The following is an 18,520-nucleotide window of genomic DNA, read 5'->3' as shown; positions in this document are numbered from 1 at the left end:
TACTGAAAAATGTGGCTTATGACTGTTTGTCACAGTTACGACCATTGTAGCATCCCCGTGATCATGTGATTGAATTCAGATGCTTGGCAACTGGTTCATATTTATGAAAGTTGCTGTGTCCCAAGGTCATGTGATAAGCTTTTGTGACCTTCTCACAGGCAAAGTCAATGGGGAAATCGGATTCACTTAACAACTGTGTTACTAATTTATCAATTGCAGTGATTCAACCTAACTGTGGTAAGAAAGGTCGTAAAACAGGGCAAGACTCACTTAACGAGAAATTTTGGACTTAGTTGTGATCATAAGTCAAAGACTACCTGTTCTTTCTTGCTTTGCCAGCTCAGTATTGGTTTACGGTTCCCCAGTAAGTAAACTCTATGGGAAATGCAATCTTAGTTTTGAATAAGGGAATCAGCATAGGCATGTGAAAAACATTTCCTGTTTCTGAAAAGACCTGTTTTAATCAAAAATGGCCTAGCATACTTGCAATGTTAGCCACAAAATCGCATAAACAATTTTCTCGAAAGCATACATTTCTGAATAAATATTTTGTAGTGCAGTATGTATACATTGTTTCTGTTTCAAATGCTGATTGATTTGCTGTTTACTAAAAACCTGAATGGGCAAGTTTCTTTCATGAAAACCTGTGTATTTGTACAAGTATATATTTAGGTTTTTTTTTTGTTGCGGGGTGGTGGTAATTTAGAAGCTTTTTAATTTATGTAGAAAGACAGTACAAGTTGAAAAGATTGTGTTTCTGTATTTTATTGCTATAAAAATGGCTTTTTCCAGAGCCATGTAAAAAAAACAGCTGTTTTGTAACTGTTAGATTATATTAGCTTTTGTTTACTTTGTTTACTTTCAGTTTGACTAAATGTTCACATCTGTTTGCAGTTCATATGCTTGATAGACCAGGAATCTATGATTTCAAGTCTGTGGGAGCACTTTCCTTGGTCTATAGGACAATTTTGATTTTTCCCACTGGAAAATCCATGTAACCAAGAAAAGAAAGAAGGGCAAATGACTCATTTTTCCCATTTCCATCTTATCCATCCCACTATTTAATCCTACAAAAGTTTTGTCATAGAAGAATGCAAATTTCAAGATTAAAAATAAAGGTAACAAGTTTTTTCAATCGGTGATCATACTTACAATAAAATGTTGACATCACCAAGATTGGGGCAAAGTTATGTTTATTCATTTTTCAGTTATTTTTTTTACAAAATAAGTGGCTCATGACTGAGGCCTATTGGTGTAAAAGTGAATTAGATATTACAGAAATGGTTTTTTTAAATCTATTCGAATTAACCCCCAATTTATTCAGTATTTTCAAACCTTAATACTTTTTGGCATATTTTTCTTTTGATTGCCAACACAGTACTTGTTGCATATTTGCTTTCCTTCCTGATTCACCTACTCCGGTACAAACGAAGAGTTCTATATTAACAGACTTCCTGATTATATATTTCAATTCTGAATTCTTAGATTTTAATATTTATAGCCACCCATGAGGGATAGAACAGATCTTGGGGTAATGCCAATACCCAGAATTCAATAGGTTTAAAATGTATGACACACAGGTGTCCCCCCATCTATTAGTGATCTGGAGAGTATGCTATTGAAGCTGGATAGGAACTGAAGATTGTGTGTACCATACACAAAGGCTACGAGCGAATACTGGACTTTACTGAAATAAAAAGGCCAAAGGAAGGAATTTCTTGATGAATTTGGAAGACCTTAGCAATAAAGTTATTGATATCTTGTTTAAGTATATTGGGGGAAGTCTAGGTTGACAGGCTTTTGCCATAAATTCAGCCATAACTTACCTATTCCTGAGAAATAAAGCTTTCTTGTTCCAACTTGGTGCTCCTGGATTAATGGAGGGTTAAACATGGAGGGTTTTAATTCTGTAGAGAATTATGTATCTCAAAAAACTACTGTATTCTTTCTCTTTGCTTAGTCCCCTTCACTTTTTAACCTTAACTACAGCCTTTTGGTAGTACAGTACATGTTTTCCTGCAGATGTTCTGGAATTCAGCCCTCCCTGCTTAGTATCTTGTCTTTGCACTGGTTGTGTTAGTGAGGGGAACTATTGGAAGATCCTTTATATCTTTCCCTGCTACAGTACATAAATGTTGCAAGAGAAAAGGATTTGCAAAGCTCAACCTGCAGTTTCTGTCGTTTGTTATTATAATTGTTGTTGGGACAGTCCACTCTCAACAATATCTGAATCCTGATGCTATCAAGCAGGAGGTCTTGGCTGTTTCTTGAGATTTGCATTAAGGTCTGATATCACATATGAGTTTTAGAATTGGCAGTTGGTTGTTTTGTTTTTGTTTTGTTTTGCAGGAAGGAGTTTTGTGTTATTTTGCCATAGTCTACTCTGCATACAGATCCCACTTTCAACCCCAAGATGAAAGGAGCTAAGAATTATCTCTGTCTTTGTTCTCCTTCTTTACCCCACCCCAAATCAGCAGGTGATTCCATCCTGTTAATCAGGATATCAGAGTTCTATCCTATGTATGGGATTGTTCTATTATGTCCCCCTTTAGGATGTCTTCCCTGCTGTTGAAAAAGGGAGAATGAAGCCCAGTTCTGTGGTGGAGAAAAAGATTTTTCTATTTTTTTCCAACTTTGTTTTGTTTTTCACCTGGATTTGGGAGTTGGAGGTATAACCCACCTTAGAGCATTTGTTTCATTTTAGAAAGATAAGAGCAGTATTTCACTTAAACATTTGCAATTCCTCCTCCTCCAAATGTTTACCGTTCTTATTTGTGCAACTGAGCAGCAATAACCTTTTAGATTCTAAAAGCATGTATGTTTTTTTGGTCTTCATAATGCAGAATATTATTCAATTTACTATTGATTTATATTAACTAATTTGAATTGTTTTTTAATTAGTTATATTAGGCTTGATGCATTTTAAGATCCTATTACCTGTATTGAAGTTATTTTATAAGACAGATTTAAATTTTACAATCAATAAACATATTTTTTAAACTTTTCCTATCTGCAGTACAAAGTTGCAGAAACTACTGCACTAGTTCACTTATACAAGGATTTATAAAGTAATTAAGGTGTTTATATATTCTATAACTATATTTGCATTATTTTACTTTACTGTTTTCTAATGTATTTAATAAAAGCTTAGTTTTAATTAAAACTTTTTTTCCTTTAAAAAGAAAAACTTTCTTTTTAAACTTTAGATTAATCAACAATCCCTCTTGTTTTTGCTTACACTTTAAATGCAGTATTGTTATCCTGTACTGTAACTCTGCAGCTATTGATTCTATTGCAATTGTCTTCCAGAATTTGGAATTGGCTTTAAGAGAAGCAAGGGGACAAGTGGAAGTCCTGCACAATAGATGTGATGACCTGGCATCTCAGCTGGTGATTAAACAGACTGAATTAACACAAAAGGATTTGGATGTGGCCAGAGCTAAGTATGTTTGATATGATAAATAAAATTGGATAATGTTACATTGTTTAGATTTGCACTACTTTATCCAAATGTTTTACAAGTAGTCCTTGACTTAACGAACATTCATTCAGCAACCATTTCAACAAAGGGATTTATGACAAGTGTCTGAAGTCATGGCCGTTGTAGAAATCCCTCAGTCATGTGATCAAAATTCAAGTACTTTGAAGATTTCCTGCATTTACGACTGCAGGACACTGCAACTCCCCCATCCGCCTATCTCCCACATAGCTACACTCGTTTGGCCCCCGCCACTTTGAACTCTGTTGCCCCAGCTTACTTAAACCATCTTCTTACTCCTGCTGCTGAACAGGCATGCTCAGCCTAACAGCTATGCTATAGAGGGCTAGTTTCCCATGGTAAAAAAGAAAAAAAAGTACTAAACAGCTTAAAGGAGCAGCACCTCTGAGTCATAAGGGAGTAGCTTCATTTAGAGAAAAAAAATGCACAAAATTTAAGCTTACAGGTAGCACTTATGACTCTTGAATAATGGTTTAATCTACCATGGCCTCAGAGCAAAAAGGATTTATAACCTGTCCTCAATATTAACAACCATAGTCATGTGATTGCAATTCAGGCACTTAGCAACCAGCTTGCATTTATGACAGTTGCAGTATCTAGCCGTCACATGATCCCAATTTGCCAGCCAGCTTCTGACAAGCAAAGTCATTTGGGGAGCCAGATTTGCTTAATGACTCTGATTTGTTTAATGGCCATGGTGATTCGCTAAGGACCAAAGTATAAATGGTTATAAAATTTGGTCTAGTCATATGACTTGCTTAACAACCACATTCCTTATTGACCAAAATTGTGCTCTCAAAAGGTGCAAAGATAAAAGAAGTTGTCATACTTGGGCTGGTTCTGTTTAGGACCAGGGATCCCTAGAACCAGAGACCTACTTAGATGGCTCCATTGCTGAGTGGCTATTTTTATCTCCTCTTCACCTAGGGTTGGTTTCCCTGTTTTTATAATGTTTGCTGTTAATGACTTTTTTTATATTTTTCTATCTTTTTCATGTGTTTTTTCCCATTTGTTATGCTCCACCCTAGAGGTGGGTTTCTGCCAGTTCACCCCGGATCGGGCGAACCAATAGTGGTGGCAGCGGGAGGATCCTCCCACCCGCCCGGACACTTCTGTGCACGTGCAGAAGCGAACCGGTAGTAAAATAGTCTTTAGTGAGATGGATAGCTACAGAAATCTGATTATAAATAAATAAAATAAAATTCCACAGTAGACAAAACAGTATGTTGTATATTATGCTATATGTTAACAAGCAAAGAAGCATATCTATTTTTATGGTTACAACTTATTTTTTATTTGTGAATTTGTGGCCAATGAAGACATTTGTTTGTATTTATTCAAGTATCACATATTGCATAACATCAAAGAAATCCCTAAAGAGAGAGAAATTCTGTTATAGGTAGTACTTTTTTCTGTCCACCAAAGCAAAACACGGCGAAGCATGGCCATTACATGTATCTTCAATTTTACAATATAGACTAACCTTTTTCAACCTTCATAGCAGTACAGCTCCCAAAACCTGCATATGGCACTAAGGGAGATCATTTAAAAAGTACAATGCTTAGCATTACATGAAGCATTCAAGAAATGTTTATATTGAAACAGAATTACCCATTTTGTGGTATTAAGATGCACCAGTAAAGCCATTATATGGTTCACATTGCTCAATATTCCAGTAAGAAATGAAAATAAATCTTTATATTGTGAGTATCTTTGTTTTTACCTTTGAGGAGCCCCACTAAAACACATTTTGAACAGCAAAGTACTGTGGACATAATATACTTAGACTTTAGTAAGGCATTCGACAAAGTAGGCCACAACCTACTTCTTGGTAAACTATAAACAAGTGGAATAGATAGCATCACCACCAGACGGATTTGTAACTGTCTGACAAACCGTACTCAATAAGTAATCCTTAATGGGTCTACATCTACATGGAGGGCAGTAAGCAGTGGAGTACCACAAGGTTCAGTATTGGGCCCAGTACTCTTCAATACCTTCATAAATGACTTACCGTATATACTCGAGTATAGGCTGACCCGAATATAAGCCGAGGCACCTAATTTTACCACAAAAAACTGGAAAAGTTATTGACTCGAGTATAAGCCTAGGGTGGGAAATGCAGCAGCTACCGGTAAATTTCAAAAATAAAAATAGATACCAATAATGTTTTTGAATATTTATTTCAAAGAAAAACAGTAAACTAGCGGTGTATTCAATGAAATACTTCACTCACCTCATGATGCTGATGTCCCGCTGTGATGATGATGTCCCGTGCAGCCGCGGGAGCGATGTCCCGCCTCCTATGACACACGGCACAGTGATTCCTATCATTGGATCACTGTACCAGAGGAGGTGGGACATCGCTATGTGGCTGCTTGCCATAACAAGGAGGAGGTGGGACATCGTTGCAGAGCGGCAGGAGGGGGAGGAAGGGGAATCGTAAGACAGCCCTGCATTACATTAGAACGTGAGGGGGGATGGTGCGGTGCGCGCTGCACGGCAAACTGACACAGAGGGAGGGGAAACTCACAGGGCGCCGGGCCATTCACGAGCGTCACCCAGCGGCATGGCCCCGCCCAATGTTCCCTCTAATTTTTTTTTAAGTGTGAGCTGAAAAGTATAGTGTTTGAGCGGCATATTTTCATGCCTGAGCACCTGAATTTTTTTCACAGATGTTACCTAAGACAACAATGAAATCAGTATTATTTGAAACTCAAAGTTATGTTTATTCAAGGTACCTGCTTAATTAAAAGTGTAATATAATATCAGTATCACTTAACAACGGTCCTGCTTAGCAACCAAAATGTTGGCTCAGAAACTCTGGCATTGAAGCATGCAAGTCTTAAAGCTGTGAAGTTACAAGACCTTTGCACCCCTAACCCTTTAGGAAAAAAAACCCAGGGGTCTTCAAATCTGACAGCTTTAAGCCTTGTGGACTTCAACTCCCAGAATTCCTCCTCCAGTTATGTTGGCTCAGGAACTCTGGCATTGAAGCATGCAAGTCTTAAAGCTGTCAAGTTCCAAGACCTTTGCACACCCTTTAGGGAAAAAAACCCCAGGGCTCTTCAAACCTGACAGCTTTAAGCCTTGTGGACTTCAACTCCCAGAATTCCTCCTCCAGTCATGTTGCAGCAACGTCATCTGCGTGGATCTGCTCTATCTTCGGTTTTTTTCACAGGGGGCAGGGCTGCCGCTGAAGATGCCAACGAGCCACAAGCTTTAAGCCTTGTGGACTTCAACTCCCAGAATTCCTCCTCCAGTCATGTTGCAGCAACGTCATCTGCGTGGATCTGCTCTATCTTCGGTTTTTTTCACAGGGGGTAGCTGCTGCCGCCTCCTCCTCCTCCAACAGCACCAACATATTTGCTGCCCAGCGCTGCAGCCTATGTGAAGCTTCTAAAGCTGCCGCAGGTGCCCCCGCCCATGGCAGCGGCGGCGGTGCCTCCCCCTCCACTCGGAGCACCTCAGCTGGGCTCTGGGTTACCCCTGCCGCCGCTTCCACCTCCGCGGTTTTTCAGAAGCCATGAGGCCTTTTTCCCTGCTCCCCCCTTCCCCTCCGCCGCCTTCCTACTAGCTCCCGTGGCCAAATGGCTCCTCAAAAGCACGGCGGAGGAGGAACGGGGAGGGATAACATGGGGGCCAGCACAGGTGCTCTGCATGGAGCCTCCACACACAACCGGTGTGCTCCACAAACGTTCCTGCTCACTAGCTCAAAAGGGCCCTCGCTGTTTCTCCAGGCAGCCCTCGCTCCTCCGTCCAGCCGAAGATCGCTCCTGGCCAGGCAGGCTCCCGCAGCTGCTCAGAGGCTCACTCTCCTCCTCGTAGCGCCATGAAATCCTTGGGTGGCTCCCAGCTCCTCTGCAATACAGCCAGTCCTTGACTTAGCCTCCACGCAGAGCACCTGAGCTGGTCCCCGTGTTATCCCTCCCCCTTCCTCCTCCACCGTGCTTTTGAGGAGCCATTTGGCCACGGGAGCTAGTAGGAAGGCGGCAGAGGGGAGGGGAGGAACAGGGAAAAAGGCCTCATGGCTTCTGAAAAACCGCGGAGGTGGAGGTGGCGGCAGGGGTAACCCAGAGCCCAGCTGAGGTGCTCCGAGCGGAGGGGGAGGCACCGCCGCTGCTGCCATGGGCGGGGTCGCCTGTGGGAGCTTTGGAGGCTTCACCTCGGCTGCAGCGTTGGCGGCAAATCCGGCAGTGCTGTTGGAGGAGGAGGAGGCAGCAGCAGCTATTCCCCTCAGCTTCGGGAGCCTGTGGCAGAAATCACTGCGCGCAGTTTAAAACGGCTGCGCGGTGTTTTCTTGCCACGTGCGCGGCTGCGCAGCTGCGCACTTTAGAGGGAACAGTGGCCCCGCCCCTTTTTCTCCTCCATTTCGGGCAAATTTTTCACTGACTCAAGTATAAGCCGAGGCGGCTTTTTTCAGCCCAAAAAGTGGGCTGAAAAACTCGGCTTATACTCGAGTATATACGGTAGGTGAGGGAACAGAAGGGGAACTCATCAAATTTGCAGATGACACTAAGGTGGCAGGAAGAGCCAGCATCCTCGATTATAGCCTTAAGATCCAGATGGATCTCAATAGACTTGAACATTGGGCCCTATCTAATAAAATGAAATTCAATGTAGAGAAAAATAAAGTCTTACACTTAGGCAAGAAAAACCAAGTGTACATGTACAGATTAGGTGAAACCTGGCTTAACAGCAATAACTGTAAGAGGAATCTTGGAGTCCTAGTGGACAATCAATTAAATATGAGCTAGCAGTGTGCAGTAAGAGCCAAAAAAGCCAGTGCAATCCTAAATTGCATTAACAGAGGGATTGAATCAAGATCACATGATTTACTAGTACTGCTCTATAAAGCCTTAGTAAGACTTAGAATACTGCATCCAGTTTTGGTCACCACACTGTAAAAACATGTTGAAACTCTAGAAAGAGTGCATAGAAGAGCAACAGAGATGATTAGGGCCTGGAAGCTAAAACATGAAGAACGGTTGCAGGAACTGGGTATGTCTAGTTTAATGAAAAGAACAATTAGGATGACATGATAGCAATCTTCCAAAAAGATTTCCATTTTAAATCCCACCAGTTTCCCTTCTGGTCATGTGACCAGAAACAAATCTATTGATTTAATTTTTAGATGATCCATTATTGAAATCACTCAATAGTATACAAAATTTAAACTCCCTAAGGGAGATGGGAAGTCTAGAAACAAATTTAAAATATAAATTTAAAAAAATGAAATATCCGAACTCTTAAACAACTATAAAATTACAGAAGCTGCCTTGCATAGCATTAAAGTATCATTTTGGAAAAAGTTTAAATCTAACAACTAAACTGAGAGATATGTTTGTAAAAGATTTCTAAAGGCTATTGTAGATGTTAGTCTCAGATCTTATTGGGTACTGAGTTTCACTCATTTCCACCCTTTTTTCTTTCCTCCTTTTGAAGCAGCTGCATGCCAGCTACAAAAGCAGATGCTTTTGGACTTGAATGTGGGTGTGTTGGGAGAAATCATGACAATGGATTGCATTAGAGAGAAGAAAGGAGTGTTACAGGCAAGAACTGAGCAAAGCAAAAGATTTAAGACCAAAGTTAGTTTGGTGCGTCTGTAGGAGCAGAGCCAGTTTGCTTCAGATGACTAGAGGCATGGAAGAAACAAGACATTTTTTTCAGAACTGCTAAAAGCTGCAAACAATGAGAAGAAAAGCAGAATCTACCAGCCATGTGAACTTTTATATCATACTGACATCAAGCCAACATTAGTAAACATTTCCCCTCACAGTCAGAATCCAAGAGATACCAGAGCTCTTGTAGCAGTTCAGACCAGAGGCAATTGATACCTGACTGTAAGGCCAAGAAAACGCCAACCAGCAACTGGCAGTCAAATCTGGAGATTCTGATTCTAGTAAGGCTAGAATCCGGCTGAGAAGGAAAAAAGACTCTTAGTTTCTTCTCATTTCACAGCTAGGAAAACTGCTGAAGACAGGGCTAGCTAAGCCATGATAACTAATATATATGTGGGTAATTTATGCTAGCATGTTGAAGAGAGAGGGAGAAAGCAAAATAGGAACTATGTTCCTATGGCATAATAAGCCTATTGTACTATATAAGAATACCTATATAATAACTACTACCGAAAGAAATGTGTAAGATATATAGGAAACAATATATCCATGGAATAACTTAGATAGAAAATACAATTTCAAATGTATATAGAGTGATAAAATATTGAAAAGGTCATAGACATTCTTAATTTTGTTTGAAAGAACTAATTTTTGTATAATATACTTCCATTTTTGTGGCCTAAACCATTTTCCCAAAGAACCATCATAGAGTTCTACAAATTATTTTTGAATCTAGTATATTCAAGTTACTTCCACTAATTAGCAATAATATATCGGTAATAAAATATCTCGGAATATAAGTGCCTTTTCCTTTCCTAGCACAAATGCTTATATTGCATATGTCATTTTTCTTATAAATTGAAATCTTGTTTTTTGCTCTAAGAGTTAAACATTTTTTCCAGTTGTCAGGCAAACATCAGGACAACTCACCAGGATCTGTTTGAAAAACATAAAAAAGAATAGTAGAGATCATCATTGTTCCAAACAGATCCATTTCACATTTTAATATCATTTTAATATCATTTTAATATCATTTTATTTATTTATTAAATTTATATGCCATCCATCTCACCATTGAGCAACTTTAACATTTAATTAAGAAATCTAAGATATATAACCTGCACTTATTTAAAATGAAATGTGTACATTTATTTTAACGCAACTTACAGGGCACATGAAAAAGTAGCATTTTAGTATGTTTATAAACTAATTGATGCAATTATGATTAAGAGTATTTTTAGACAATTGAGAGAATAATAGATTGCCATAAAAATAAAACAATTAACAAGACTATTATTTGAGTTCACCATGCTCTTTCTTTTGTTCAACTTCATTGTTTCTTGCTTGCTTTGCACAGGAAAGAATTGCAGGAGCTGCAGAATCTCTACAAACAAAACACGGAACATGCAGCACAGCAGGCAGAGCTGATCCAGCAGCTTCAGGCTCTCAATACAGATACACAAAAAGTACTGAGAACTCAGGAGGATGCTCACACAGCTGAAACGATATCATACCAAAAAGTATGCCTATTCCCTCTTTATTAAAATATATATTTTCTTCTACCTCTATTTGATCTGAGAATCTAAATTTTTTACCATAGGTGCAAATCCACTTTCAACCATGAGTAGTGGTGTACAACCATAATAGAGTTTGAAATTTCTGTTGCTAAGCAAGGTAGCTGTTCAGTGAGCTTTGTGCCATTTTACAACCTTTTTTTGCCACAGTTGTTAATCAAATCAATGCAGTTGTTGTGATTTATGTGGTTGTTAAGTGAATCTGGCTTTCCCCATTGACTTTGTTTGTCAGAAGCCAACTAGGAAAGTTACAAATAGTGATCACATGACCCCAGGACAGTGCAAGTGTCATTACATGCATGCCAATTGCCTAATCCCCCTCCTCGAGTTGATCACACAATGATAGGAATGCTGCAACGATTATTAATGTTAAAAACAGTGGTACGTCACTTTTTTCAATGCTGTTGTAACTTCAAACAAATGGTTGTAAGTCGATGACTACCTGTATAACTCTTTGACTGGTTTGTCCATTACTTTTGTGTCCATAGAATCATTATAACAATACTATTCCAGGTGTTCTTTGTAGCTGAAGAAGTAGCCTATTTAGAGCAATACTACTTTTTTAGATATGAAACATAGTGAAGTGCCATTGTACTGTACAAGTTTACTTTGCCTTACCCTGTGACATATAGTACCTGATATTTCTTCAATTAATGCTTGGGAGAGTGCAGTGTGGGTATTATGACCATTCTAGTTTTATCTTGAACAGTGTTCTTTAAAATAATGAGACTTCAACCCTTTTTCTTACTCTGTTACAAAACTAAAGTGACTATTTTAATTTACTACACAATTCTACTCTACTACATAACACTGTTTGAGAGTGGTCTGTTTAATGTACTTGTGCTGCAATTAGAAGAAATCTAGGAACTGTAATTTCAAACTTGAAAAAATTGAAATTATGTGTTGCCTAAATGGAAAACTATTTTCAATGAGTTAGCTCCCATGTAGATTTGTTTGTAGTCCACTGAAATAACTTTCTTTTATGAAATTTTCAGTCATCCTGATGAATAAATATCTAGAAGCCAAGACCTGAGTGAAAGGAAGTCTTGTATTTTAAAACAAAACTTCTAAACTGTAAATTTCTGAGTACTGTGATAAGATAGTTTAGAGACCGAGAAACTCTCCTTGTCTTATTATCCTTGGTATTGATTTAAGACTTACCACCTTGAGTCTTAGGTGAGGACAAATCTATTGAGTCTCATTAAAAAAAAAACCCACTGCAGGAGCACTTTGTCTGCTTGGGACTAGTAAAATAGTTGGTATATATTTTTAGAAAATATTTTTCTGGTAGAAGTACTGTAAATATGATATAAAATAGATGTCAAGGAGTTTCTTTGAATGTACAATATTTGCTTTGAATAAGGGGGAAGTTGTGTTGTATGAACTCCAACTAGATTTTAGTGTTGAAATGATAGTCTCTGTAAATTATTCTGGAGATTATTGATGTGATTTCCAAACATTGCTGAAATTTCCAACAACGCATCTATTGTAGCTATATATAGATGAGATTTAGAAACATCACAAAATATGATTATAATACTAATATCATGATTAATGTATTTTTGGATTTCTCATACATGATACTTCCCCCCAAATTCCCAGATACTTCCTCCAAATTCCCAGAATTTCCAATTACCGGCTAATAGCAATAGCAATAGCAGTTAGACTTATATACCGTTTCATAGGGCTTTCAGCCCTCTCTAAGCGGTTTACAGAGTCAGCATATTGCCCCCAACAATCCGGGTCCTCATTTTACCCACCTCAGAAGGATGGAAGGCTGAGTCAACCTTGAGCCGGTGAGATTTGAACAGCAGAACTGCAGAACTGCAGCCAGCTGACGTACCCTACAGTGCTGCATTTAACCACTGCGCCACCTCGGCTCATATTTAGCATTTATATTATATTACATATTTCAATAAAAATGTCTTAAAACAATTACAAAGGTATTATACAGACTTTTTAGATCATTTTTTTCCATATACATGTATATATCCATCACCTTTCCCTTTAGTGTAAATTACATTCTGAATGCAGGGAAGGACTAAAAAATAGTAAGCTAAGGAAATAAAAGGCAGAAAGAGGAAAAAAGCAGGAAGAGGAGGAGGAAAAAATAGTAACAGAGAAGTAATTACATTGAGTACCTTATACATAGTTATAAGTTTCTATATATTTTTCTTTTTCCAAACCAAACTTAACTTTCAGCACATACATATACTGTCTTTTATCGTTTAAACTTATCCCCATTCTTTCTCCCTCAAATCCCATCAACATCATCTAACTATGACTTTTTCAGTCTCATCTTTTATCTCAGCTTACTTGAGAGCCAGTCTGGCTTAGCGGTTAAGGTATTGGTCTAGAAACTAGGGTTGAAAGCCAGCTGGGTGATTTTGGGGCAGTCACATGCTCTTAGCTGAACTCGCCTCAGCTGAGAGAGAGTTGTGTAGAAAATAGAAGGAAGATGTATTGGTGTGTTTACTGTATTGAGTTGTATAAAGGGCACAATAAAAAATCCCCCATATTCATGATTTTTTAATATACATTTGTTTTGTAATTCTGTCCTAATTCATTTTCTGTACATGACTAAGCCACCTCAGTGTATTTGTTTTCCACTTTTTGTTCAATGTTGCATTCAGTGTTATTCATTGTTCATTCCTTCATTCTTGATCCTCTCCTTCATTTGTTTACCACATGGACTTCTGTAGTCATTGATTCCCATTGTTTGTAATTTGTATGTTTTTTCTGAAATATTCCACTCTCATTTCCAAATAACAGTGGGCAATAAATATAGATTTAGACTGCCATATTTGTCTTTTTTCAACAGTTTCATTTTTCATAACAGACCACCTATTACTAACTTTCTACCATTTCTTAATTTACATGTTTACATGTCTTAAAATTTATCTATTGACATTTTACCAAGATACACACATTCATTTGCTTATTCTACTTATTTGCCAACACTTTTGCTTCATTGTTCCACCCGCCATTATTTTTCATGCTTCCAAAGCTGTACACAATTCTTTTCACTTTGTTTCAGCAAAGTTCTCCATCAATTTTCCTTAAATCCATTTTCCATTCATTCTGTTTAGAAAGTATTCTGTTTTCTAATTCTATAGTTTTATCCCATTGAACTATGTTTTGTTGAATTATATCTTAGAATGGAACTGTGTAGAATTGAGAACAAAATTATATATTTATTTAAGCTATGGTTTCTTCTTCTGTCTATTCTCTCCCAATATACCTCAATGTTATTTCAAAAGAGACTATATCTTAAATAATGTGCTAATGCATTTAATTTAGTACATATCTGCCATGTGACTTAAAGTGCTGAGTAACAGATCTGCTGTCAAGGTCAATATATCATCATACATGCATGCTGATAGGCTTGATTCTGTTTGATGTGTTTAGTTTAGAAAATGAATATAAGATAGTTGTCTTCAAATACTATATTTTTTGTCAGGGGAATTTGAAGTTTGTTAACTATTTTGTTTAGAGGATGAAGATTGTCATTTTGTAACAGCATGTCTCTTGTTTATGATAACACATTTTCATAAAATGTATCTATTTGTTTTAATTAGCTTTATAATGAATTGACAATATGTTTTGAAAAACTCAAAGCAAGTGAAGTTCAGCTCCGGCAAAATCAAGTTCCTCTCCAAGATAAATTATTTGAAAAAGAACAACATATCATTCAACTAGAAAAGCAACTTCATGAGGCCTTCTGTTCTGCATCTTCATTATCCTACCAGACTTATCCAGAACCAAGAAAGGGGGTAAGAGAAAATTAACATTTTTAAAGAAAGCTTAAAAATGAGCTTATGGATTTCAAATAATAGCTTATAGAAATTCCTATGTATTGCTATAATAATGATGCAAAACCTAGCATTCCTGTAATATTAATTAATTGTTAACATTTAATTAATTAATAGAAAATGAAACTGATTATTTCCTTCTGTAATTTATTTACTTTTTTGCCAGAAACTTACTTTCAAATGGAAGAGAAACTACAATTCAAAGAAAAAATATCAAAAAAGATTGATTAAACATATTTTGATCTATTAAAAATGTTTCAGAATAATTGACAAGAAAGATTCTAAAAAATATAATTAAGGCATATATAAAATATTAGCTGTTGTATTAGCTAATGGAGCACAGAGTTTTATTTTTTAGGACAAAATGTATCTAAGTCACTGTATATCAGCTTTCATATTTGCATAAAAGCACCATCAATTTTCTAGACAAACAAGGAATACACACACACACACACACACACACACACACAAACACTCTCATACACACACACACAGACACACACACACACACTGTTCCATTGGGGACATTTGATCATGGTCCTACTATTTGGGTGTTTTGGCAGAAATAGCAGTAATAAGACAAACAATATTCCACTGACTTAAAATAACCCACACTTTATTATGGAAATCCATACTTCCCCTTCAAAACATTTATTTAATCATATGAGAAATATTAAATTATTGTTTAAAATCTATTCAGTTAAGAGACTTAAGATTTCTTGGTGGTTATTGTCCTATAATAAATCATCAAATGTGCTTAAAGATTCAAAGTATTTGAAAGTAGCAGTCGGAAGTAGCATTTCATTTTTTTTCTTACTTTAGATAATGTAAAAGGTAGCAAAAAGCCATTTCAGTTAAGCTATACAAGAACAGTTTTTGGTTTTACTAGCCTCAAGCTTCATTAATTATATTATTTTGCAAACATGTTTTCCTCTCCTTCTGGTCTACTATAAAAGTACCAAAAATAAGCATTTTTCCTTTACCCTTGGATAAGCACACATTAGCAACTTATAGAAATAACATAACTTATGCATATACCTTTTACATACACACACACACACACACACACACACACACACACACACACACACCCTCTATGTGCCTATCCTGTGTTAACCTCTGATACCTACCTAGTTAAGAGAAGGCTTAATGTTACACTGATCAGCACCTCCCCATCCATCAAACTGGCTGTGGTCTGCTGACTTTTCTTAAGTAGGCAATTTTTTTTTATTTTCTGTCATCTTCAATTGCAATGCCAGCCTTCTAAATTGAGTAGAACCATTCTCTCAGTACCTCCTCCTCTTTACCACTCTTTTTCAGAAAGTACTCAGTGAATTTATATGTATGTATGTATGTATGTATGACACAATATATACATACGTATATACAGACAGACAGACAGACAGACACACACACACACATATATAAATGTAAATGTTCGTTTGTTCAAAATCTTAAATCTCTGAAAGTTCTTCACCGATTGCTTTGAAATTTTGACATAACATTGCATTCGAATATGCCCGTGTTTTTATATACCTATATTATATAGATATCACACCTGTGACAGATAAAAACATGTTTTTTTGAAAACCAGAGCCATTGTTGGATGTAAAAGCAACACACGCATACTAAATATTTCACGATTCCATTTCAATGTTTCCGATTGCATTCTTATATTGAATTTTCATAGATTTTGATTTATTTTCATTTTGATTTAATTATTTCGTGTGACATTGCATTGCAATTGAGCTGTGTCGTTTACCATAGCATTCATTTCGTGAGTATGGTATATTCTGAACAGTTTGGCCCCTCTCCAGCTTCGTCCCGACATTCCCTTTATATGTGTGGCTGAGCTGCGGCCACACCCTTTCCCCTTTCCGCCCCTCCTTCAACGAGCTTTGGCCATCTCCACGAAGGGGAGCCAATGCCCTTCGGCCTCCCCCTCCCCTCTCTCCCCTCCCCTCCCGCCGGGCCTTTGCTGTCTGTGGTGGGGCCGGTGCCTGCGCCATCCCTTGGCCGCCTCCCCCGCCCTTAAGCCAGACTCCCCCTGCCCAACCCAGCCCAATGGAGCCCGGCGCGCTCTCCACTCCCCCTCAAAGCGAGCCAGCTACGGCCTCACCAAGGTGGCTCCAACAGGGGCAGGTGGCGCCAGTGTCAGCCTAAGGCGCAGCAGGGCTGGGGTGGCTGCTGGGTGTCCTGTGAGGCGGCGCTCCAGCAGCGTCAGTGTCTCTGGATGGGGCCACGGCCGGCAGGGGCTGCCTTGTGTCCGTGTCGCATGGGGAGGCTCCTTCCTCCTCTTGCTCCTCAGGGGATGCTGGCTGCCTCTTGCCGCCACCGCTGAGGGAAGCCAGGTCGGGGGCGGCGGCTGCCTCCTCCTCTCCTCAGCCCAGCTGGTCCGGCACCAGAGGGAGGCATTGTCGGTGGCGGCATTGAGCCTTCCTCCCACTGGCCCCAATACAGCAGCAGCAGTGGCGGAGGCGCGGGAGAGGAAGAAGATGGTGCAGCCTGCGATTCTGCCTTGGTGGGCCGGCAGCTGCAGCGGCGCCAGCTTGGAGGACTTCCTGCTGGCCCAGCCGACGCCGCCTCCCCCGGTCTCTGCTTCCGCCTCCATCTCGGTCTCCTCCTGCCCTCCTGGGGCACCTCCACCACAGAGCCTGCCGCTGATCTCGCAGGGAGGAGGAGGCATTGGGGATCCGGCAGGGGCCCAGTTGAGGAAGAAGAGCGGCTTTCAGATCACCAGCGTGACCTCGGCTCAGGTCTCGGCCAGCCTCAGCTCCAACAACAGACACAGAGAGCTATGACAACCTGGACGAGTTGCACACCAAGGACTTCTCTCCTCCGAGATCCTGGACGTCTCATTCTCCTGGGCCACCGACTTGGGGGAGCCCAAGCATAGCTCCTCCAAGGAGACGCTCAACAACTTCCATGAGGCCGACGACCCCGGCGCTGTCTCCTCTAATCAGCCTCGCCCAGCCCAGCAGCCCCAAGGCCTGACCAATGGCAGCGCCCACCTGCCGCCCCACTATGCCCACAGGGACACCCCCAGCCTCCCTCCCACGCTGGGGTCCCCCCGCCCAATTCCAGAGGGGCCCCATCCAGCCTGTTATTCTGGAGGCTGCCCGTCGCGGGAAGCTTGGAGGGCGCTAGGCTGGGGCCTGCGGGAGCATCCTCCGTGGCGGCTCTTGCAGGGGCCACCGTGGCTCACTTCCATGTGGGGGCCACCTCTGTCGGGGGAGCCATAGCCAGTGCAGTAAGTGGCAGGGCATGCCAGGTGGGCAAGACCCTCATGAACCTTGCCGCTGCTGGCAATGGCATGACCCTGCCTGGAGGAAACCACCCTGGGAATGTTTCTTTCTTCGTATGCTTTTAGTAAATGTGCCCGGTCCAATGTCTTTCCAGCAATTGAAAATTGTTTCTCATATTGTCCATATAATGGACAATTGTCCATATAATGGACAATTATATGTTACGTGTTCTAGAATCGGCAAACCATACAATCTCTATATCTGCACAGACAATGGAACAACAAAAATACAAGCATTGTGAAATTAAACAATAGAAACTTTTGCTTTCTCCTTTTTTTTCTTTTCCATTTAACCAGAGTGGGCCACAGCAACGCGTGGCCGGTTACAGCTTTTTTATATACATACATACACACACACACACACACACACACACACTACACACACTCATACATATACTGTATATATCATCTATCATCTACAGCCCTCCGGCGAAACTGGAAGTCACTTCTGGTTTATCCATAGGGCCGTTTTCGCCTTACGGAGTCTTTAGGAGGCTTCCCTGAAGGCGCCCACCTGCCGCCCCAGGTAGGCGCCTGAAGGCTCCGTAGGGCAAAAAACGGCCCTACGAACAAACAGGAAGTGACTTCCAGTTTGGCCGTAGGGCTGTTTTTTGCCCTCCAGAGGCTCCTGAAGTTTCCGGGAGGAGACGGTGCAGGCTGTTTTTGCCCTCCCCAGGCTCCTAGAAAGCCTCTGGAGCCTGGGGAAAGTG

At 39.9% G+C, this 18,520-nt stretch overlaps 1 protein-coding gene across 3 annotated transcripts in view; it reads left to right on the top strand.

The window, feature by feature from the left end:
- CNTLN (centlein) overlaps positions 1-18,520 on the top strand; it is a 218,812-nt gene that overhangs the window by 78,989 nt on the left and 121,303 nt on the right. For all 3 annotated transcript variants that reach the window (XM_032214335.1, XM_032214333.1, XM_032214336.1), the window contains 3 exons: positions 3,310-3,443; positions 10,478-10,640; positions 14,273-14,467. In XM_032214335.1, coding sequence (XP_032070226.1) covers positions 3,310-3,443; positions 10,478-10,640; positions 14,273-14,467 — 492 coding nt within the window. The remainder of the gene's footprint in view (positions 1-3,309; positions 3,444-10,477; positions 10,641-14,272; positions 14,468-18,520) is intronic.

This window comes from Thamnophis elegans, chromosome 3 (assembly GCF_009769535.1).
Source record: "Thamnophis elegans isolate rThaEle1 chromosome 3, rThaEle1.pri, whole genome shotgun sequence".
In the NCBI taxonomy this organism is placed as follows: Eukaryota; Metazoa; Chordata; class Lepidosauria; order Squamata; family Colubridae; genus Thamnophis; species Thamnophis elegans.
This window is presented reverse-complemented; position numbering and strand designations above follow the sequence as displayed.